Source organism: Typopeltis vanoorti, chromosome 9 (genome assembly GCF_054136105.1).
Source record: "Typopeltis vanoorti isolate ZY-2024b chromosome 9, IOZ_Tvanoo_1.0, whole genome shotgun sequence".
Lineage (NCBI taxonomy): Eukaryota > Metazoa > Arthropoda > Arachnida > Uropygi > Thelyphonidae > Typopeltis > Typopeltis vanoorti.
This window is the reverse complement of record NC_143557.1, coordinates 142,084,869-142,108,464: the sequence shown is the minus strand read 5'-3', so window position 1 is coordinate 142,108,464 and position 23,596 is coordinate 142,084,869. Positions and strand designations below refer to the sequence as shown.

The 23,596-nt window shown below is 34.8% G+C and overlaps 1 protein-coding gene and 2 non-coding genes across 3 annotated transcripts in view; all 3 read left to right on the top strand.

Moving 5' to 3' along the window:
• LOC150103638 (T-box transcription factor TBX20-like) overlaps positions 1 to 23,596 on the top strand; it is a 129,851-nt gene that overhangs the window by 64,396 nt on the left and 41,859 nt on the right. The window contains exon 3 of the mRNA XM_090398502.1: positions 16,257 to 16,424. Coding sequence (XP_090254628.1) covers positions 16,257 to 16,424 — 168 coding nt within the window. The remainder of the gene's footprint in view (positions 1 to 16,256; positions 16,425 to 23,596) is intronic.
• Positions 21,886 to 21,957, top strand: TRNAD-GUC (transfer RNA aspartic acid (anticodon GUC)). The gene has a single exon. It is a non-coding gene; the product is annotated as a tRNA-Asp (tRNA).
• Positions 23,190 to 23,261, top strand: TRNAD-GUC (transfer RNA aspartic acid (anticodon GUC)). Its single transcript has one exon. It is a non-coding gene; the product is annotated as a tRNA-Asp (tRNA).

The window sequence follows — 23,596 nt, the reverse complement described above, 5'->3', positions numbered from 1 at the left end:
CTGTTTTTTTTTTTTTTTTTTTTTTGTTCTTTAAGTTTCTTTTTCGTTTCTGTAAGAATTGCAATTTCTATATTTTCGTCATTTAAAATTTTATCTAATTCTTCTTCTTTATGTGCTATGCTTTTAATGTTCCATGTAGCATATTTCACTACGTTTTTCTTTTCCCAAAGTTTCTTAACCTTTTCTAGTTTGGGGTCGTTTCCCATGTTTTCTGTCCAGTTTGGATTTTGTTGAGACTTGAAAGTAATATGTGTTTCCCTATGTCACGTGACTAGCATGACGATAGGTGTCCTAGTGGTGGGGGTTGCCACCTTAAGCCAACTAGGCTTGCCTTTTTTTAGTAGATAGTGGAAACTACAGTTTGAGAGGAAAGAGTCACCCCCTCGCCCTCGAATTGCTCTAATAGCACTGGGGGGGAAGGAGTAAGTAGTAAGAGAGAGTAGAGGGAAAGAAGAGTAGAAGACCAGTCTCCACATATGATGTACCAAGTGTATATTGTACGAAGTAAGATCAGGTCTAGCTTGGGTATCTCGGGTTTGCCATGCCCGTACTCACCAATGTGAGCCCTTGAGAAAATATCTTATTTAAATAATGATACTAACAATGTATTTTTATCACATATTTACAACGATTCATTTAATGTGTTAAGAGAAAGATATTTTTCATATTAACTTGGTTATGGAATAATTTTATATAAATATGCATAATTCTTTTCTGCAATTTGTCATTTACATTTATATTTCAATCTGCAGTTCATTTTCATTCACGAATTATATTTACAGTTTTTTTTTGTTATGAGTAGGGAATGCTGAATGGATGGATTCATTTCACTTTTCACAATAAATACTTTTTTTTTGTAAATCGACTACAACTACAATGAAACTTTCTAATCTAATCCTGTGGCCGCAATTGATGAACAGTCCGCTTCCATGCCTCTCTATCTGTTGCTCCTGTAAGACGCTTGCCCGTCCAGTCTTTGGTGTTGTCTTTCCATTGCAGTCAGAGTCCTCCTCTTCCTCTCCTTCCCTCCACCATTCCCTGCAACACTATTCTGAGGAGCTCTCCAGAAGAACCCCTCATCAAATGTCCTACAAACGCTATTTTTCTTCTTTGGATACTAGCCATGTAATCTCTTTTCATCTTGAATCTTTTAAGGACCTCTTCATTGCTCACTCTTTCAGTCCAGCCGATACGATCCATTTTTCTCAAGCACCACATTTCAAATGCATTCAATCGGTCACTCATCTCCTTATTGATCGTCCAGGACGCACGTCCGTACGTCCCCACACTCCAGATCATTGTGTTGAGGATTCTTACTTTTAACTGTTTGTTCAGATTTCTGTCTCCTAATATTATGTATATTTGGAAAGATGCTGCTTTTGCTTTTTTAATTCTATTCATAATTTCATAGTTAGATCTATTGTCATCTGTTATCCAACTCCCAAAGTATTCAAAACTTTTTACATTTTCTATTCTTCGTCCGTTCAAAATGATTTCGATCCCATCATCTCCTTTCCTTGAAATCTTCATCACTTTTGTCTTCTGAACGTTTATTTTCATTTTATATCTCTCATTTCCAACCCTGTTCAGTCTGTTCGAAATTCTTTGCAAGCCTTCCTCTGTTTCGCTCATAAGTCTAATGTCTTCATCTGCATATCTTATATTATTTATCAAATGTCCATCTATCTTTGTTCCATCCTTCAGATCTTCCAAGGCCTCCCTCATCATCCATTCACTATAGACATTAAAAAGGAATGGAGACATCCCACACCCTTTCTCCCATAAGAAAAGATCATTACGGATCCTCATAATGAAACTTTACTACTTTACAATTCAGTACATCGCTTGACTTTTACTTTTTATTACCTCTCAGAGAAATAACATATCTTTATAATATTTATTTCTAATAATAATAATAGTAATAATAATCAAGGATTAGCCTTCACAATAATAATAACACTTTATTTCCTATCGAATAACATACGTACATAAATATACAATAGAAGTTAGGAAATAATGCTTCAATTTCTCACATGTGATTCGGTTCAAATTCCAATTCATATCATACTTTGCACTGTATGCTATTCATTTAGTAGAACAATTCATGTCAGTGGCGGCTCGTGGCTTGAAATCGTGGGGGTGCTGCAACTTTCGAAATATAGATACACACTGTAAGTACGGTGTATACTTATATTTCGATAATGTAATTTAATTTTGATAAAATTATCAGAATTTCAAATTGGATAAAATATCAAAATTATGGTAAAAATTAAAAAAAAAACATTAAAAATGAAAAAATATTAATTCAACATTACTTAAAAATAAAATCCATTCCTTTAATTACATTTAAAGGAATGGATTTACAATTTTTGGACATTACAATTAAATCCTTTAATTGTAATGTCCAAATATTTAAAGAGACGGAGTAAACACGATAAGCACTACGAACACTCTACTACTGGCGCAAACTGCATATAAACAACAGTGGAACTGCGGGACGGACAGTGCCGCATTACGCTAATAGCTCGCATCACACTATGACGCGTAGCAATATGACACTGTGGTTAAACACACTAGCGTCCTTCGCACTCCTAAGTGCTACAAGATGGATTTTTATTATTTTTTATACAAAATAAGAGAATTGTAGAGGATTGTTGATGATAAAATTAAATATTACAAGCAAATATTAATAAATATATTTATATATCGAGAAAAATTGGGGGTGCTGCAGTTCCGCAGTGCCTATGCACGAGCCGCCCCTGCATGCAATATTATTATAACTATCGTAGTAATAGTTTGTAAATATAGTTCACAGTCTTACAGGGTTGTTAACACAATTACCTTTTTCAGTTTATATATATAATAAAAAAGCTTTAATGACTGTTACCGAGAGATAAAAAGATGACAAGATATATTTAAAAAAGATACTACTAGTTTACTAGTTTCGTTACATGAACATCCTCAGGTATCAAAATCAAAGAAGTATATAAAAAATTACAGAGACTTAAAATTGTAATAACAGAGCAAGTATAAAAAGATAGTAGCATGTTTGAAAAAAATGCAAGTATGAGTTCCAAACAAACGAATACTACGCGCTGTCGCGAGTGCGCCAGTACTGAACAGAAGCAACGTGTGCGTCAGAGAGATTGTAACTCAGGCTGTTGTTGATATGAAAGGAATCTAGAGAAATTTCCCTAGATTCAACAATCTTTCTTTCGAGTTCATCGTAGCACACATGGATGTTAGAAGTTTGAGTCCAGTTTACAATGTGCTGGCGGCCTTCGTCTGAGTTAGCTGAAAAGAGAACGTGGCTAGAGAGAGCGCTAGCTCTAGTCCTGTTATAGGAGATATCTCTACGGTGTTCATCCAAACGTAGAAGGATGGATTTAGCAGTCTGTCCATAGTAAGGCTTTCCACAATCACACAAAATCTTGTGCACTCCTGGAAACTGAGTAGGAAGATGTTTCTGTTTATGTTTGCTAAGTAATGAACGAAGTTTTGGAAGCGTAGTGAAGCACGTTTTGAAGTTAAATTTCTTGAGAATCTTTGCCAGTTTTGGTGAAAGAGAGCTGATGTAAGGCAAGGAGATGAAGGCTCTTGGGGAAGAGGGATCTTCAGAAGTAGTTGAGTGCCTGGGGGAAAGAAATTTGTCAATTTTCTTTGGAGAGAAACCATTGTTAATAAACGTTTTTTTTAAGAAAACGGAGTTCATTTTCAATTTCTGTTTCTTCTGTAAGTAATGATTTGGCTTGGTGAGCTAAAGTGGAAATAATACCACATTTTTGTGGGGAATAGTGATGGGAGGAAGCATGAAGATATCTGTCAGTATGAGTAGGCTTTCTAAAAATTGAGATTTTAATGCTCTCCGCATATCTGGTAAGTTTGAGGTCTAAAAAGGGAAGGCAGTCATCTGATTCCAGTTCGAAGGTGAAAGAGATTTTTTCATGGCACTTGTTTAGGTGGTCTAAAAATAAATATCAGCTTACATCAGCTCTCTTTCACCAAAACTGGCCAAGATTCTCAAGAAATTTAACTTCAAAACGTGCTTCACTACGCTTCCAAAACTTCGTTCATTACTTAGCAAACATAAACAGAAACATCTTCCTACTCAGTTTCCAGGAGTGCACAAGATTTTGTGTGATTGTGGAAAGCCATACTATGGACAGACTGCTAAATCCATCCTTCTACGCTTGGATGAACACCGTAGAGATATTTCCTATAACAGGACTAGAGCTAGCGCTCTATCTAGCCACGTTCTCTTTTCAGCTAACTCAGACGAAGGCCGCCAGCACATTGTAAACTGGACTCAAACTTCTAACATCCATGTGTGCTACGATGAACTCGAAAGAAAGATTGTTGAATCTAGGGAAATTTCTCTAGATTCCTTTCATATCAACAACAGCCTGAGTTACAATCTCTCTGACGCACACGTTGCTTCTGTTCAGTACTGGCGCACTCGCGACAGCGCGTAGTATGCGTTTGTTTGGAACTCATACTTGCATTTTTTTCAAACATGCTACTATCTTTTTATACTTGCTCTGTTATTACAATTTTAAGTCTCTGTAATTTTTTATATACTTCTTTGATTTTGATACCTGAGGATGTTCATGTAACGAAACTAGTAAACTAGTAGTATCTTTTTTAAATATATCTTGTCATCTTTTTATCTCTCGGTAACAGTCATTAAAGCTTTTTTATAATATTCCAACCGAGTAAAAATGAATTTTGAAAAAAAAAAAAAAAAAAAAAAAATATATATATATATATATATATATATATATATATAGAGAGAGAGAGAGAGAGAGAGAGAGAGAGAGAGAGAGCCGCGCCAACCCGAGGGTGCAAAGGGTCCACCCCACCAAGGCAACAACATTGACATATGCTACATGCAATTTTAGTTATTTTTTAAGGGGCGGCCGATAAAAGTTTGCACCTGGGAGACAAATACCCTCGGCGCGCTCCTGTATATATATATATATAGGGTCAAGTAGAGGATATCGGTCAAGGTATTGTGACCTGGAAGTTAATTCTAATGATTGGATAATGAGAATTAGTTGATTAAGCCGTATATAGTTAGGGTTAGCTTTTATGAAGTGGGATTAGCCTTCACTATTTATGTTGTTTGGTACTTTTTTATGGATGGAATGTAGACGATGGATGCTGGTGATTTGTGAAGAGTATATAAATGTTAATGAGCCTCCGTAGCTCAGTCGGAACTGAGTTACGTCTCTCGTCTCTTTCGACTAAAGATGAGTTAGCCGTACCATACGAAGATAGGGTTTTTTTTTCATCCAGGAACTTAGATTGTTCGTCTCCCAGAACAGGCAAACCGGCAGTAGAACACACGCAATTTACAGACAAGAATACTTAGAGGCATAACACCGCCTTATCCTCGTTTGTAAAGTACAAGGATACTTGGAAGGCAATGGGTGCTTAAGTGCCTGTTAAAGCCACTGAAGGATGGATATAGGTGTTAATGCTGTATTAACTGTGTATAAGGAATCGTGTCGTGATTGGTGGGACACTTCTGACCAGATCAAGATCAAGATATGATAAGGAATCGTGACGTGAATGTTTGTTGTTATAGAGTTTGGAATTTCGGTGGGGGCCTCGTCTGTCAGTGACATCACGTGGTATATTTGGTTCGTTTAATACCTTGTGGGTCATATTTAGAGATAAGAATCATGATGTTGTGTTTGGAAATCCACTGTTTCGAGGGTTTTCTGAATAATTTATTTATATGCTATGTCACCCAAACATACAGTTTTTTTTTCTTCTATAGATGGCTGTACTAATTTTCTAATATATTTTGGGATGTATTTCTTTCCTGTTAAAGGGTGAGAATTCTTAGAGTAAAGCCGTGATGGCGGTAGTGTTTCGAGCTTTTCTGAATAATTTAATTATATCCAAAGTGATCTGACTTAAATATACATAACACATCAACGACAGTGTTTGTTCTTTTAAGTTTACATATTTATTTCACAGATATTATTTATAATGAAATATGCAGAAATAGGAATTCACAGATATCACGAATGCATAAAAAACTATTCGGTATTAGAATTACGCTTACCAAAACATACAAGCAGTGATTATTGAAATTCCAGTTATCAATTGTTATGTTTAAATTAAAAAATTAATTTACATTTCTTTCCAGAATGGGAACATCTGGTACTATCTAGTTTATATGAATGTTCCAAATTGTTGATTTTTAACATATATTCACAGCACAGAATACAAACACAAGTCAAAAATGCAGTTCACTTTTCATTATAGGTTACTTGGGCTAACATATATTCACAGCACATGTATTTTGGTGACTAACATATCCACCAGTGATCAGTAATTTCCCATCTCTCAATGCGGATTTGTTTTTTGAATTTTACTTTTAAAATTCAGTTAACTACATATTATAACCAGAATAACTGAGTAAAATAAATAAATAAATTGTGCGTGAATTATTTTCCCACACTGTTAATTTTCATTACACTTGTTTATAGATAACTGAGTGCCTCATATCCGGTCAGTCAGTCATCGTTCAGAGATTGGGAACATTATGTAGACATTTGTCAAATAAATTATCATTGCGGTTTCTTCAAAGGTAAATTTACCCAGGATCATGAATTACTTAAGCTTTCTGTTGTGACTAAAGGCTTACACTATTTTTGGTAGCAAAGGTTTGCAATTGACCTCATGTGATGATGAGAACTAAGTTATTCGAATCACTTCCTTTCATAGGCGTATCGTAGTTTCTTCAAAGGTAAATTTCCCCAGGATATTCATTATTTGTTCCACTGGGAAATTATTGCTGTAGTAAAGTAATGCTTATATTACATTTATTTTTTTAAAACCAATATTGACTATTAATTTTACCTTCGATTCCTTGTGCTCTTAACCTATTTTTGTAACTGAAATTTATTTATTTTATCTTTAGCATTAGTAATATTAAATAACGGATATGCGACAAACAAGGTTTTGAACTCGCTATTGTGTTTTCTTTTAGAAATTTCTTTTGCAAGCACAACAAATAGATAGTTATTTCTTATTATTTCAAATGAATACTAGCTCTGTAATATATACTTTGATAATTTCTATGTTATCTTTTATTTGACTGAAATATTATTAACAAATGGCTCTGTAGAATAGACATATTCTTACAGTATTCTAACTTTTCAGTTGAAATCTTCTCCACTAAAATTCTGGCTATTAATTTAATATCCGATTATTCCTATTGCTTCCAAGAGTTGACAGTTTCATGAAATATTTGAGGGCTTGCATGAACAAATAAGACTTTTAATTCACTGAGTCAAAAATGTCTCTGGCTATTTTGTGGCATGAAATTTCACAAGGAAAAAAATATTATGGTCTTACTTAAATTTGTATAACACATCAATGACACCCAATTTGTTCATTTAAATTTACACATTTTATTTGAATGAAATATTATTTACAAATTGTATTTACTGAATCTAACATACAGAAAATAAGTAAATTGAAAAATATATCAAAGGTTCTTCCCATGCTTCTGGAATTGCCATCATGCTGTTTTTACAATGTGACTCTCATCTGAAAGTTAATTTTTCATTTGGTGATCGTTTTGAATTTATTACTGTAGTAAAATTAAGGTTTGCATGTTTATTTTTTAGAAACCAATATATATACTTCTGAGAATTATTAAAAGCACAGAATCTTTCATTATGTTTCCAAAAGCATTTAAAAGTATACCTTAAATTTTTCACGTTTTGGGCATCCAATTTCATTTAAATCAAGAACAGGCCTCCCTATTAACCTCGTTAATGTTTTTGATTTTTCTCTTCCTTTGGTGAGTAATATTTGATATTTGCATGTTGACTCTATCATCCAATTTCTTAGTTTGTCCAGAGATAGTGAACCAATTTCCCACTTCAACTGATGGTTAGATTTTATTAACCAACAATTCTGTTTTTTAACTCTTTCAGGTAATTCTTTTCAACTACAAGTTGATTTTGTCAATGCATATCGTACAATAATTCCATCAGAAATACAAATTTCTTTAGGAAATAAATTTGAAGTCTTATTCAAAAGAAATTGGCAATCAATTATTCCAATGATAACTGAAAATTCATATTTTTCACCCACTGTCGATTTTTCATAATCGTTTTCCTTCATTCTTCTTCTTCTTAGATTACTTCATATGGCACCACAAATAAATAGTTATTTATTATTATTATTATTATTTCACTGAATATTAGCTCTGATCATATATTTTATGTTAACTTTCTCTTACAAAATTCTAAACAATAAAACTTTTCACAAAGAAACTTTCAAAGAATTTTGTGGCTCACCCATTATTTTTACATTACCAAACACAAAACACCACTACAAAAAACAGCAGTTGCAGTGGATGAAAGATTACCTTCAATCCAAAGTCACTCGACTCTATGGTATTTTCTTATAGTACTGTTTACACTTACCATGCCTTACCCTGACTGTTCCTTCCAAAATGAAACTTTTGCACAGATGATTCACAGACATGTTTCTACATGCTGTTGGATATGATGTTGATGTGAGATTATCTTACTTTGAGACATCATGGGGCAAATCTTATCTCTGTGGCTCGAAGGGTATTGCATATTATTTGTCCTTATTATGTTAAGTATTTTATCCTCAAAAAGTGTTTTTGATGTTAGACCATGTGACTATATCTCTCACTGATATGTCTGAAATTGTTGGGATGGGAAAAAAATAGCATTAGGTGGTGGAAGTGAAAAGGTCGTCAAGAGGGTGACAGAGGTCTTCCCTGCAATGCTCCCCACTTAACCCCATCACCTCTATTATCCCCCTCTCCTCCAGAAGATGACTGCTCAGCCTAGTGGAGATGAGCAAGCTCATCTTTTGCGGATATCTTTTAGTGATGTCACCTCCAACTGATACTGGTAAGTTTGGAGGGGGGAAAAACAATAGCATTAAGTGGTGGAAGTGAAAGGGTAGTCAAGAGGGTGACAGAGGTCTTCCCTGCAATACTCCCCTCACCCCCTCTTCTCCAGAAGATGTCTGCTCAGCCTCCATGAGATGAGGATGAGCAAGCTTATCATTTGTGGATATCTTTTAGTGATGTCACCTCCAACTGATACTGATAACTTTTTAGGAAAAAAATAAAAAAACACGTTATTTATTTTTTTCCCTCCAAAAGTTATCATAAAAAAACGCGTTTTTTTATTTTTTTTCCTAAAAAGTTATCAGTATCAGTTGGAGGTGACATCACTAAAAGATATCCACAAATGATGAGCTTGCTCATCTCCACAAGGCTGAGCAGACATCTTCTGGAGGAGAGCAGGGAGAATATGGGTGATGGGGTTAGGTGGGGGAGCATTGCAGGGAGGACCTCTGTCACCTTCTTGACAACCTTTTCACTTCCACCACCTAATGCTATTTTTTTCCCATCCCAACAATTTCATGTCTGAAATTGTTGGGTGAGTGAGTGAGAGATATAGTTACATGGTCTAATATCAAAAACCTTTTGAGGATAAAATACTTAACATAATACGGACAAATAATATAGAATACCCTTCGAGCCACAGAGATAAGATTTGCCCTATGATGTTTCAAAGTAAGATAATCTCACATCAATATCATATCCAACAGCATGTAGAAACATGTCTGTGAATCATCTGTGCAAAAGTTTCATTTTGGGAGGAACAGTCAGGGTTAAGGGTCAGGTAAACAGTCCTATAAGGAAAATGAAATGAGTCAAGCGTGTTTGCAGTTCCGGCAATTCGTTCATCCTGTGCAGCTATCGTATTGTGTTGTGGTGATTGGTATCCAGGAAAGTAAAGTAAAATAATGGGTGAGCCACAAAAGTCATTGAAATTTTCTTTCTTCAGGAAAATAACACGAGACAAAACTCTTCACATAGCTCTAAAAGGATGGAAACCGATTAGTATTATAGAAGACACGTACATTGTGATGTATTTATCCAGGACCACTTGGAAAAAGTTATGCAGGAAGTAGTCTGATATCTTTAGCTACTTGCAAAGAAGAGTTGACTACGAAATGGACCTCGGTGAGTGTTATATTCTGAAATGCCAAGATGGAGAACTAATACTTGATGATACAGGAGCTGATGGAAGTAAAATTTTTTCTATTAGTTGTGAAGAAGCTGAGAGATTTTCACCAAAAATGTACAACATTGATAATCATTTACTATTTTTGGAAACTGAATTACCATCTGTCTGTATCATGGTGAAAATTATCACTAATCATTTAAATTCATCAATGGTAAAATTAGACTTACAAGATTTTATCCAATTCGATAAAGATTCTTTATTTTGGGACATTTAAGAACATTTTACAAAAAGTGTCCATGTATATTTGCTGACAAAAGAATACACAGAATGTTTAGGGAGGCATGGTGTCATTTACAGACTGACACAATATCAAATGTATGGAAAGTGTGGTTACCATGGTATCTGATTTAAAAACTCTTTTGCATGACCAGCTATTTTGATGTAATGCAACCAAGAAACATTGAGTAACAAAAATTATTATTCATTGAACTCTGGAAAATGTTAAGAGGCTAAACTAAATATTGTGAAATATTTTCAAGTAATTACATGTTTTGAATTTTTCTCGGTGAACATACTTGTAAATAGTATTTCAGCAAAATAAAATATGCATTTGTAAACTTAAATGAACAAAGATGTGTACTTTTGTTGATGTGTTTTTTCACTCAGTTATTCTGATTAGAACTTGATATTTAAATCCAAAATTTTATAACTTAATGCAATTCTGTTTAATTATTTTTAAAAAAATCACAACTGTCAAATTAATACCAGGATCAGGAAAAAAAGTGTTTAAAACTGAAATCGATGTATTGATTATTTTAGAAATTGTCTAATGCTACCTATTGTCATTGTTTTAGTTATCTGAAAAAAATTCGTTCACATAATCCAAAATCTGAACTGTTAAAATTTGGTTATTTAACTGTTAAAGTTTGGTATAGAAAAAATGTTTGTACTCTCCAAATAACACATATACAAATTTTACTTTTACCCACACAAAGTAAGATAAAAACACACCAACAGTATATCCAGCACCATGTGAAAACATGTCATTGAGTCATCTGTGCAAAAGTTTCATTTTTGAAGGAATTGTCAGGGTAGGGTATGGTAAGTGTAAACAATACTATAAGAAAATACCATAGAGTCAAGTGACTTTGGCTTGAAGGTAATTGTTCATCCATTGCAGCTGCTGTTTTTGTTGTGGTGTTTTGTGTTTGTTAATGTAAAAATAATGGGTGAGCCACAAAATTCTTTGAAAGTTTCTTTGTGAAAAGTTCTAATTGTTTAGAATTTTGTAAGAGAAAGTTAACATGAAATATACGATCAGAGCTAATAATCGGTGAAATAATAATAATAATAATAATAATAAATAAATAACTATTTATTTGTGGTGCCATATGAAGTAATCTAAGAAGAAGAGGAATGAAGGAAAACCATTATGAAAAATCGACAGTGGGTGAAAAATATGAATTTTCAGTTATCATTGGGATAATTGATTGCCAATTTCTTTTGAATAAGAACTTCAAATTTATTTCCTAAAGAAATTTGTATTTCTGATGGAATTATTGTAAGATATGCATTGCCAAAATCACCTTGTAGTTGGAAAGAATTATCTGAAAGAGTTGAAAAACAGAATTGTTGGTTAATAAAATCTAACCATCAGTTGAAGTGGGAAATTGGTTCACTACCTCTGGATAAACTAAGAAATTGGATGATGGAATGAACATGCAAATATCAAATATTACTCGCCAAAGGAAGAGAAAAATCAAAAACATTAACGAGGTTAATAGGGAGGCCTGTTCTTGATTTAAATGAAATTGGATGCCCAAAACGTGAAAAATTTAAGTATACTTTTAAATGCTTTTGGAAACATAATGAAAGATTCTGTGCTTTTAATAATTCACATAAGTATATATATTGGTTTCTAAAAAATAAACATGCAAACCTTAATTTTACTACAGTAATAAATTCAAAACGATCACCAAATGAAAAATTAACTTTCAGATGAGAGTCACATTGTAAAAACAGCATGATGGCAATTCCAGAAGCATGGGAAGAACCTTTGATATATTTTTCAATTTACTTATTTTCTGTATGTTAGATTCAGTAAATACAATTTGTAAATAATATTTGTTCAAATAAAATGTGTAAATTTAAATGAACAAATTGGGTGTCGTTGATGTGTTATACAAATTTAAGTAAGATCATAATATTTTTTTCCCTTGTGAAATTTCATGCCATAAAGTAACCAGAGACTTTTTTGACTCAGTGAATTAAAAGTCTTATTTGTTCATGCAAGCCCTCAAATATTTCATGAAACTATCAACTCTTGGAAGCAATGGGAATAATCGGGTATTAAATTAATAGCCAGAATTTTAGTGGAGAAGATTTCAACTGAAAAGTTAGAATACTGTAAGAATATGTCTATTCTACAGAGCCATTTGTTAATAATATTTCAGTCAAATAAAAGATAACATAGAAATTATCAAAGTATATATTACAGAGCTAGTATTCATTTGAAATAATAAGAAATAACTATCTATTTGTTGTGCTTGCAAAAGAAATTTCTAAAAGAAAACACAATAGCGAGTTCAAAACCTTGTTTGTCGCATATCCGTTATTTAATATTACTAATGCTAAAGAAAAAATAAATAAAATAAATTAATTTCAGTTACAAAAATAGGTTAAGAGCACAAGAATTCGAAGATAAAATTAATAGTCAATATTGGTTTTAAAAAAATAAATGTAATATAAGCACTACTTTATTTACAGCAATAAATTCCTACGGGAACGAAGAATGAATATCCTGGGGAAATTTACCTTTGAAGAAACTGCGATGATAATTTATTTTACAAATGTCTACCTAATGTTCTCAATCTCCAAACGATGACTGACTGACCGGATATGAGTCACTCAGTTATCTACAAACAAGTCTAATAAAAATTAACAGTGTGGAAAATAATTCACACACAATTTCTTTATTTAATTTACTCCATTAATCTGGTTATAATATGTAGTTAACTGAATTTTAAAAGTAAAATACAAAAAACAAATCCGCAATGAGAGATGGGAAATTACTGATCGTTGGTGGATATATTAGTCACCATATAATGAAAAGTCAACTGAATTTTCAGACTTGTGTTTGTGTTCTGTGTTGTGAATATGTTAAAAATCAACAATTTGGAATATTCAGAAAACCTAGATAGTACCAATATGTTCCCATTCTGGAAAGAAATGTAAGTTAATTTTTTTAACTTAAACATAACAATTGATAATTGTAATTTCAATAATCTCTGCTTATATGTTTTGGTAAGTGTAATTCTAATACTGAATAGTTTTTTATGCATTGGGGATATCTGAAAATTCCTATTTCTGCATATTGAATTGTAAATAATATCTGTGAAATAAATATGTAAACTTAAAAGAACAACAGTGTTGTTGATCTTACTTAAATGTACGTTGTATATTTCAGTAAGATCACTTTGGATATAATTAAATTATTCAGAAAAGCTGGAAACACTACCGCCACCACGACTCTTCTCTAAGAATTTCCACCCTTTAACGGGAAAGAAATACCCTAAAGTATTGGGAAATTAGTACAGCCATCTATAGAATTAAAAAAAACTGTATGTTTGAGTGACATTGCATATAATTAAATTATTCAGAAAACTTCGGAACAGTGGATTTCCAAACACATAACATCACGATTCATATCTCTAAATATCACCCATAAAGCAATAAGCGAACCAAATATACCACGTGATGTCCCTGACAGACGAGGGCCCCAGCGAAATTCCAAACTCTATAACAACAAACATTTACGTCACGATTCCTTATCTTATCGTGATTTTCATCTGGTCACTAGTGCCCCACCAATCACGAAACGATTCCTTATACACTAATATATATATATATATATATATATATATATATCCCTTTCCATTCAAAACAACAACGTTACTTATCTATATCTGAAAACAATACACACCTACGACATGATTCCTTATCTTATCTTGATCTTCATTTGGTCACTAGTGCCCCACCAATCACAACACGAATTCTTATCTCTACCATCACCCATAATTCCATACGCGAACCAAAACACAAGAACTCGCCTCACTGACACGCCCACAGGGAAATTCCTAATATTCCAATCTCATGACGTCACGCCAACAATGACGTCATCAAATGAACAACCAATCACGTTACGATTCCTTATCTTATCTTGATCTTGGTCTCATCACTAGTGGGACCCCTACTACTTCCACCTACTTCGAAGCTTGGGTTAGCTTTTATGAAGAGAGTTTGATTAGCCTTCACTATTTATGTTGTTGTTACTGTTTATGCATGGGATATAGTAATAATAATAATAATAATAATAATAAAATACGATACTTCAGCTATCATTACTATTGATGCCAATCTGTAGCAGACTTACATCGTGTGTAAAAAAATAACAAGAAATAAAAATAAAATGAAAACTTCGACCCCTCATAAGTTCACAACTTTTCGTGAGTGGGAATCATATTAAAAAGATATGTGGAAAAAATCTTCATTTTTCATATTGGAAATATCTCTTTGCCTCGGAGATGTTCGTAGTGTGGTTCTTATTGACATTTCTTGGCTGACAACAGAAGAAGCTTCACATTTTCAGTGAAACATTTAAGTTCATTTTGCTGTACACTATTTGGAATGTTCGATAATTGACTTCGCCTGTTCTTCAACCATTTTGTCTCTGATCATTTGGAATGAATTTTTCTCTCTTTTTTTTTTTTTTTTTTTTGGCCCTATGAACACGATGCATAGCCTCGACATCTTTTCCAGTAATCAATTTTTTGAAATGTTATTTTTTATTTCATTCGCATTTTCACGTGATTCATGTGGAAGCAGCGTTACAATTTTCAGTTTTACATTTCTTGCTTGTTTGTGACTTTCCATACTGGACTAAAATCCTAAATTTTGGGCGCGTGTCACAGAAAAAAGCATTGAAAAATAAATATTAGAACAATAGACAACAACCAACCGCATCTTGAATTAGCAAACCTTCCCACGCGTGTTCCATTTCCATCTGATGGAAGATCGCAACTGTGCAGTATTTTCTGAACGATCTCAGCGACAAATAACGTCTTGATCCTTTTGCCTCCGACAAGACCCCCCTTCACTGAACGCAGTCTCAGCGCGTTTATCTACATCATCAACACCTTGCTGTTAGCTTTAAGGGCATAATTTATTTGGTCGTCTTGTCTGCTTAGATTTATTTAATTCTACACCTTTCCAGCGACCCTTGACAGCTCGTTTTGAGCTGAAATATGGCGATTTAAAAGAGCTGTGAGAACCGCATTTTACAGATCGGGCATTAAAATTTGACTGTTAATAGCGACGTCTGTTATATGTGTTTGCTTATCACAAGACGATTATTATGGCAGCTAGAAAACACTCGACGTGTTTAGCGAAATCGCAGACACATGTTTAACTTCGATAACGCCATAAATACAGCGAGGGACAGTCAACGGATACTTGATATACAGTGCGAGAAAGGCAAGCCTTTGTTCCCAGTGTTAACGTACAAGTTGGTGTGTGGACTTGTGCTGTGAAACTGGACCCACTATTACCTGATTTATGAAATGCGTCCGTACTCTGAACTCAGAACATTCATAACCAGACAGACTGCCACTTACGATGGGCCACTGCACTTCACGAAGACACGCCCGTTCTTGCCAAACTCATCGCAACGAGAAAGAAAATACAATTATTCAAACGGAGCTGATTTTAAACAAGTCCTCAAATCCACCCATTAGCGTTCGCACCCCCCACATCAACACGCAATTTCCCACACTGCCGTAAGGAATGAGAAAGCCTCTTATCTTTTCTCCGAAGACCTCTTGGACTCGTACAAAAAGACGGGTTCGTAGCTGCAGGTCAATGGTGTTCGACCTCGTTGTAATACAAGTACCAAATCGTTATGGATTTCAAGTAACTGTCTTGCTCATCTTAATGACCGATGGTTGCCGAGTCTTATCACTAGGGTGCGCGCTTCTCTTGGCAACGAAGTCAATCTGATAAGAGAAGCGCGCACCCTAGAAATTAGAAATTTAAAAATAAATTTCTACGTTCACATTAACTGAATAATGTATCTCACAAAGTGTCTATTTGAATTTGTAATAAATTCACGGTGTTCAGTCTATTTTTTTTTTCTTTTTCTTTTTCTCCCGGTAGATTGTTTTGAATTCGATGCACAAATACCAGCCGAGAATCCACTTGGTGAAGCTACGGACAGACTGCAGCAATCAACCGCTCATCACCGACCTCGAATCAGAACAGTACAGGACTTACATTTCTCCTGAGACTGTCTTCACTGCAGTTACAGCCTACCAAAATCAACTGGTGAGTAGACATTGCAGCGCGAAATTACTTCTGACCAATAATAAAATCCCGTATTCAAAATAAGAGCTTTGCTAATGTTTTTTGGAATACACTTATTAATTTATTTATTACTAACAGTATTATTGTTTTGTTTGCGGATTTCACTCTCTGTTCAATGAATGCTTGAAATTTACTACATATCATTTTAAGGGACGCAAGCACCCTTTTTTCTGTTCGACTGATTGTCGCTCGGTCAACAGAATCTTACCTGAAATGTCGTCTCCATACCTTTCACTGAAGATACCTGTGTGTCCGTGTTGAAATCTTTCTGATTCCTTAATGCTAGACCGGAAATAAGACCATTGAGGGTTCGAATTCCAATCGTCAACTAGAACTCCCCCACCCCATTTTTTTTTTTTTTTCAGGTGGTTCCCCAGTTAGTTGATCGTTAGCGAAGACAAAGAAGAGGATTTCACCCTGAGTTTAAGCTCCCCAAATTCAGAAAAAGACAGAAAAAAACTCATACTGTTTTAGAAAATAGCATGAGATTTAGTGTTTTTGGAGACAGGTGGCAACAGACGTCTGCCATATCTCTCCCCCTGATGTCTCCAAATTCATCGGTAGCCATGAGCTCAGATACTGGAACGAACCAATGTGAATCTGATTTCCCATTTCATTGGTAATCATTCTCCTGTAGTCGAGAATAAGTATGTGGGATTTTTTCAATATTTTCGACGCTCTTTCAGCACTGGTCATGCTTTAATAATTGACACAAGGCAGTTTTCGAGCATGTGTGAACTGCGCCAATACAGATGAGAGCGTAGGAACGCTATGCCATTGGAGCAGTTTCCAATGGGGCCAGTGACGGGATGTTTTACCAATTAACGAAATTATCACATTGAAACGGTGCGTTTCTACGATTTGCCAAGAGCGTTAAAACCTAGCAACCCCCCCCCCACACACACACACTGGAAAGCTGTCTCCTTAGTATGGTGCAACGTACGAATTCAGCGAAGAGTCCATTAACAGGAGAATTCATCTGATTGGTCAAAGCATCTCAAACAAGTAAGACAATGACTTTAGACAGGTTATATATATATATATATATATATATATATATATATATATATATATATATATATATATGTGTGTGTGTGTGTGTGTGTGTGTGTGTGTGTGTGGAAAGCATTTTACCTTGGGTATAATAAATGTTAAAGATACCAAGCTATTTTAAACCTGGTTTTACTCCATTTCCCAAGTAAGCAAACAAGTCAAGTTTGCGCCTGCAAGTCTAGCTGATCCTGCACGTAGTGCAAGATTTATTTATACATTTATATTTATACACTTATTTATTTATTATTTATTTATACATTTTCTACATTTATATCTCCTCCTGAGATTTTTATTTAATAAGGTTAAAACACCTTATGGTAACTTGTTCTGATAAATTACTTATAAGCTCTGTATTACTTAAATCTTGGTATTCCTAAGCCTGGCTCCCACTGATGAGACTACAATAAAGGTCGAAACCGGTCTGGGTAGTGGCCCCTTGCCTTTAATACAAAGCATCATATATCTCCTCCAGGAGATGTGCTTTGCATTAAGGGTAACTTTCAAGATTAGTGATCAGAGCTTATTCTATTTTTACCATGAGTTGCCTTGGTCTTGAACTACGTGCAGGACCAAGAAACACACACACACACACACATATATAAAGTGATTTTCGTTATAGCATTATTGTATATTGACATCCGACCGAAGCCAAAGTGGAGTGGTTCGAAAATTTTCAATACTGATTCAAAATACTACATTAAAAAAAAATAAAAATAAAAAAGAAAGGAGAAGAAAATAAATTTTTCCAGCCCTCAAAGTAGTTCTTATTAAGGCTTGCCAATAGAATATAGATAGACAAAATGAATCTCACAGGTGCTACGCATTTTATGAAGTGAACTTAATAAGAATGACGGTTCGTATTTGAATGCGCATTCAGCAGTCCGTGAGTTTTTTGCGTGAGACTCACGCAAAAAATCCTTTTTTGCGTGAGTCCACGCGAAAAAGGATTTAAATCAAATAGTGTTGAAACTATTTGGTGGACGCTTTTAGTTCAGGAATACTCTGCTCTCAGTTTTTATCTTTTGTTTTGTAAAAAAAAAATATATATATATATATATATATATAAAAATTGTGGGTTCGAATCCCACTAAAAGGTACGGATGTTTTGTATGTGTGAGCGTGTGTCTTCAGATGGTTGATGATCTGACTTTTTCCTTTCCTTGAGTAGCATCCACCATCGAGAGTTATTGAGGTTCCCTTCTGCTTGCGTTTGATTTCATTGGCATTGATTTCTTTCATTGAGTTGAACCTGTGACTAGAATTCTGATTCAGTTTATGGCTCCTCTTTCATTTCTTCCTAATCCAATGTGTCTTCTTCCAGTACACGATACTGTCCGTACCGTTTCACCCTGAATTTGAAGATTTCTAGCCTGCTTTCGGATAGAATAACACTCCCTATCCCAAAAATTCGCACTGTATGCGTATTTAAACCCACTGTCAGGGAAAAAGCGCCACGAGAGAATTTCTTAGTCTTCACCATTAATTCATCTGTGGACTAAATTGTCCGAAAAGGAATTTCAAAGCTTCGAAAGGGACTGAATTTTACTTAACGAAATTCGAAAATTTTCAAAGGACTTTGAGACACTAAAATGCTTAACTGAAGGCGAGTGGAAGAGTAGGAACATCTGAGATGACGACTGTCCACTTGAGGAAAGGGGAAAAAAGTCAAAAAGAAAAAGAAAAAATATTTATAAAGATAAACTAATGCCTTCTATCATTGAATGGACCACTCGAGTTGAAGATAAATCCTGCATGTGCAACAATTAATTGCTCGTTTCGTTGTTCAGTTTTCAGCGCACAGAAATTTGCTACAAGGACGGATGTTCTTTTTCGTGTTGCTTTTTCTTCCCCCCAACAACTTCCTTCTTTCCCGATGGCATCGTCTCGGTAGATTTCGTGGCGTCCTAGAATTAACACGCGCCTAATTATCCGTTCCCGGTACCAAAGGTGTGAAACGCTTCAAAAAGGCTCCCAGCAACGTCGGCATCGCAAGTAGTTCCGACTGTTTCCTGAGGGTCACTCGAACACGTCGAAGGCGAAGTTGATGACCTTCACAACTATGAGGTCACGTGCCCGTCCCACTGCTAATACGTTGTCGGTCGGGAGACTGATGAGAAATAAAAGATGTCCGAAGACTATGAACATGCTCATCTGTGATGACGTCAGGGTTTTCGCTATTTGCACTGTGGTTGACATTTACGACGTCACGACAATCTGATGACGTCAAAACCAAATTCTGTAATGCTGGATTGTAAATCCGGGCTCTCTCTCTCTCACTCTATATAAGGTTTCAACTTTGGTAACACGTGCGTGTATTCTAAGGCCGGTTTGCCTGTTGATCAAGTTATCAAAAGAAAAAAACCTGCAATCTCCATATGAAACAAGCTGTTTTACTTCCAATAGAAAACGGTACTCGCTCTCCCTCTAGACGAGGTTCGATCCAAGTCCAATAGGAGAAAATATATTGCCTCATTCTCGCGATTTCGTTACATGGGCATAGGCACACTCAGACGTTTTGCATATTGTACTGACGTACAATAGGTTTACAACTTTCGATTAGGATTGGGTAATCTTGGATCACTGATTTAGAGACAAAACGTGGAGCTTTTACGAGCCACTTCAGATTTCTAATAAGCTGATTGGTCTACCACTGGGAGAAGAAAGTTAACAGCCACGTAAAGACATTCACATGCAACCATATTAGTATCCAAATGCACAGCCTGCTGCTTGGAGAGCGGTTGCATCATGTAATTTGGCTAACCACTGGTCTAGTTGGTCTCTCGGCAACTAGGACGGCGGTTAGCCAAGTAAGGTGAAGGGAGAAGATTTGGTTATTGTGGTCGATAGGGAATTTAAATACAGGAATCATATTGGTAAAACAACTACTGAAAGTATAGCTTTGAGGGAATGAATCAACCAATTATAATATATGTGGGTAGATAATCCATAATCAGCTGGACGTCATAATCCATTACTAGATTATAGCTCCCGGCTTTGCTAACTAAGGATTTTAACGAAGGACTGAATGTGTGGAGAAAACAGCATGGTGGGTAGAAGAACTGCAATTGGTTAGTTGCAATCTAATGAATTTATATAAGACAGACAGCAGGAGTTAGTTGATTTGATTGAACCAAGTTCTTTTAAAGGACATAATAAAAAGACAGTGAAAGATAGAGCGAGAATTTATGCACCTTTTTTGAAAGAATTAAGATGGTCGTCATGAGTGGAAGATATTGTGTGTGTGTGTGTGTGTGTGTGTGTGTGTGTGTGTGTGTGTGTGTGTGTGTGTGTGTGTGTGTGTGTGTGTGTGTGTGTGTGTGTGTGTGTGTGTGTGTGTGTGTGTGTGTGTGTGTGTGTGTGTGTAAATATGCAAGTAAGCGATGTGAGAGATTAAGACTGGGAAGAAGACAAGCTATGAGTGAGTATGCAGAAGCCAACCAACACATGTTATGGGTATCTGTTTGGCTGTAGTATTGAACCCTCTGTAGTTCACCTGCTTTTTGATGCCACCCTCTGAATTAATTAATCTGGGTTGGTTTTCCTCCGAGTGCTCCCGTCCCTAAACGCATTTGATGTAATTTAGGTGTAAAGTATGAATATGAGTCATTGGTGAGTTAACGACGTTGTTCTCTGAAATGAACTTAAGTCTCTGGTGAAAAGCCAATCCTCCTCCTCCTACTACTACTAATAATAATATATGCTGAAGATTATATTTCTTGGAGCTGTTCTGACATCGATGGCAAAACTATCTTTGAACGTATTTAATTTAAATAATTTTTTCCCCACTGCGATGTCAACTTTTTTCTAATGCAGTGTCATTAGTTAAACAAAGTTTTACTCCTTAAAAATCTATCCTAAATAACTTTATTTAAAAGGCATAAATGTTACGCGTTCTAGAAATATTTCATGTCCGAATATATTCACATTCTGAGCAAATGCTAAATTAAAAAAAGAGCCTACTGTGAGTGCTATTGTTAAAAAAAAAAAAAAAAATCGCAAGTGTAATTTGTTCATGTAATATTTTGTAAAAAGAAATATAGGCCTTAACTCGGATTAAATAAATAATAATTTAGGAGACGGAATTGGTAAAATTCACTTTAGTACCTTAAGATGAAATATCAGATTAATAAAAAAGAAAAATATTTTTAATTCGTAGTAATAGGTGGGCAGTAGATGGCGATTATGTAGATGAAAATAATAGAGGTTCGGCGTAGTTGGTGGATGAAGTGGTAGAGATGGAGAGTGTGGTCGGACTCCTTGGTGATGTCATCAAATATTAATAATAATAATAATTAGAAATGTTGAATGCTAAACACAATAATAAAAGATATTATGCATTATATATTCTGTTTGAAACATTAGAGACAGTTCCTCGGTAGTATAGTGGTTAATATCCCCGCCTGTCACGCGGGAGACCGGGGTTCGATTCCCCGCTGGGGAGAAGTTTCATTATTTAGCTGGAATTCTTTTTCTTTTATGATATATATATATTTTTTTTTAACAAAAATTATTTTCTATTAAGTTGGTGTGTCGACAAAGTCAGACACACCAACTTAATAGAAATCCTTCAACAAATAAGGCTAGACGAACAAGACATAAGACTAATAACAAATCTGAATTGGAATCAGTCAGCCACCGTTCAATTAGACAACATTACCACCAGTGATATTAACATCAAAAGAGGAGTGAGACAAGGATGTGTGCTCTCACCACTCCTGTTCAACATATATGCAGAGGTAATCTTTAAAAAAGCATTGGAAGAATGTCCAGAGGGAATCACAATAAATGGAAAGATTGTTGACAACCTACGATATGCAGATGACACCGTGCTAATTGCAGATAACATTATGGATCTCCAAAAACTCATTGACAGAGTATACATAGAAAGCCAAAGAATGGGAATAAATATAAACATCAACAAGACAAAATACATGATCATCAGCAAACATCCAGCCTCATCAATGAAACTGACACTCAATGGGAAAAATATTGATCAAGTGTCAAGATATAAATATCTTTGTTTATATTTATATCTGCTGGCTTAATGAACGGTGGGATCCAGAAATAGATATAAAGACAAGGATTGAAGTTGCACGGCAGTCCTTCATGAAAATGAGAACACTATTCTGCAATAAAGACCTAAACATGGAAGTCAGATGCCGAATGCTGAAATGCTACGTGTGGTCTATTCTGCTCTATGGAGTTGAAACATGGACATTGAAGGCGACAACCATCAAGAAAATCGAAGCCTTTGAGATGTGGCTATACAGAAGAATGCTAAAGATATCACGGACAGAAAAAATTACCAATGAAGATGTCTTAAAATCCATTGGCAAAGCTAAACATCTTGTACAAATAATCAAGAAACGAAAAACATCATATCTTGGACACATCATGAGAAACAGCAAATACCAACTTCTACAAACTATTTTGGTAGGAAGAATTGATGGCAAAGGAACTAGAGGAAGAAAAAGAATATCATGGTTTGACAACATCAAGACGTGGACAGGAAAGAGCAGTGCACAACTGCTCAGATTAACACAAGAGCGCAGTTTGTTCGCCAAGATGGTCGCTGACCTTCGATAGAAGATAGCACAATAAGAAGAAGAATGCTAAACACAATAATAAAAGATATTATGCATTATATATTCTGTTTGAAACTTTAGAGACAGTTCCTCGGTAGTATAGTGGTTAGTATCCCCGCCTGTCACGCGGGAGACCGGGGTTCGATTCCCCGCCGGGGAGAAGTTTTATTATTTAGCTGGAATTCTTTTTCTTTTATGATATATATATATTTTTTTAACAAAAATTATTTTTGTAATATTATAGAAATAATTCTACATTTTAATTCCTTAACATATTTTAGGGAGTTATTATCATACAAGCATAGACTCCGAATTATTCAAGGCGTTGTTTTTATTTATTCATTCATAGAATATCCGAATATGTGGAACAAGAAGAGTGATTACATCTGGACACGATATCTATTAATTAAAAATATAAAATTCAATACTAAGAGTTCTTTTTCTTAATAATACAAAATTAAAGCAATTAAAATATGAAAGAAATGAAGTCAATTT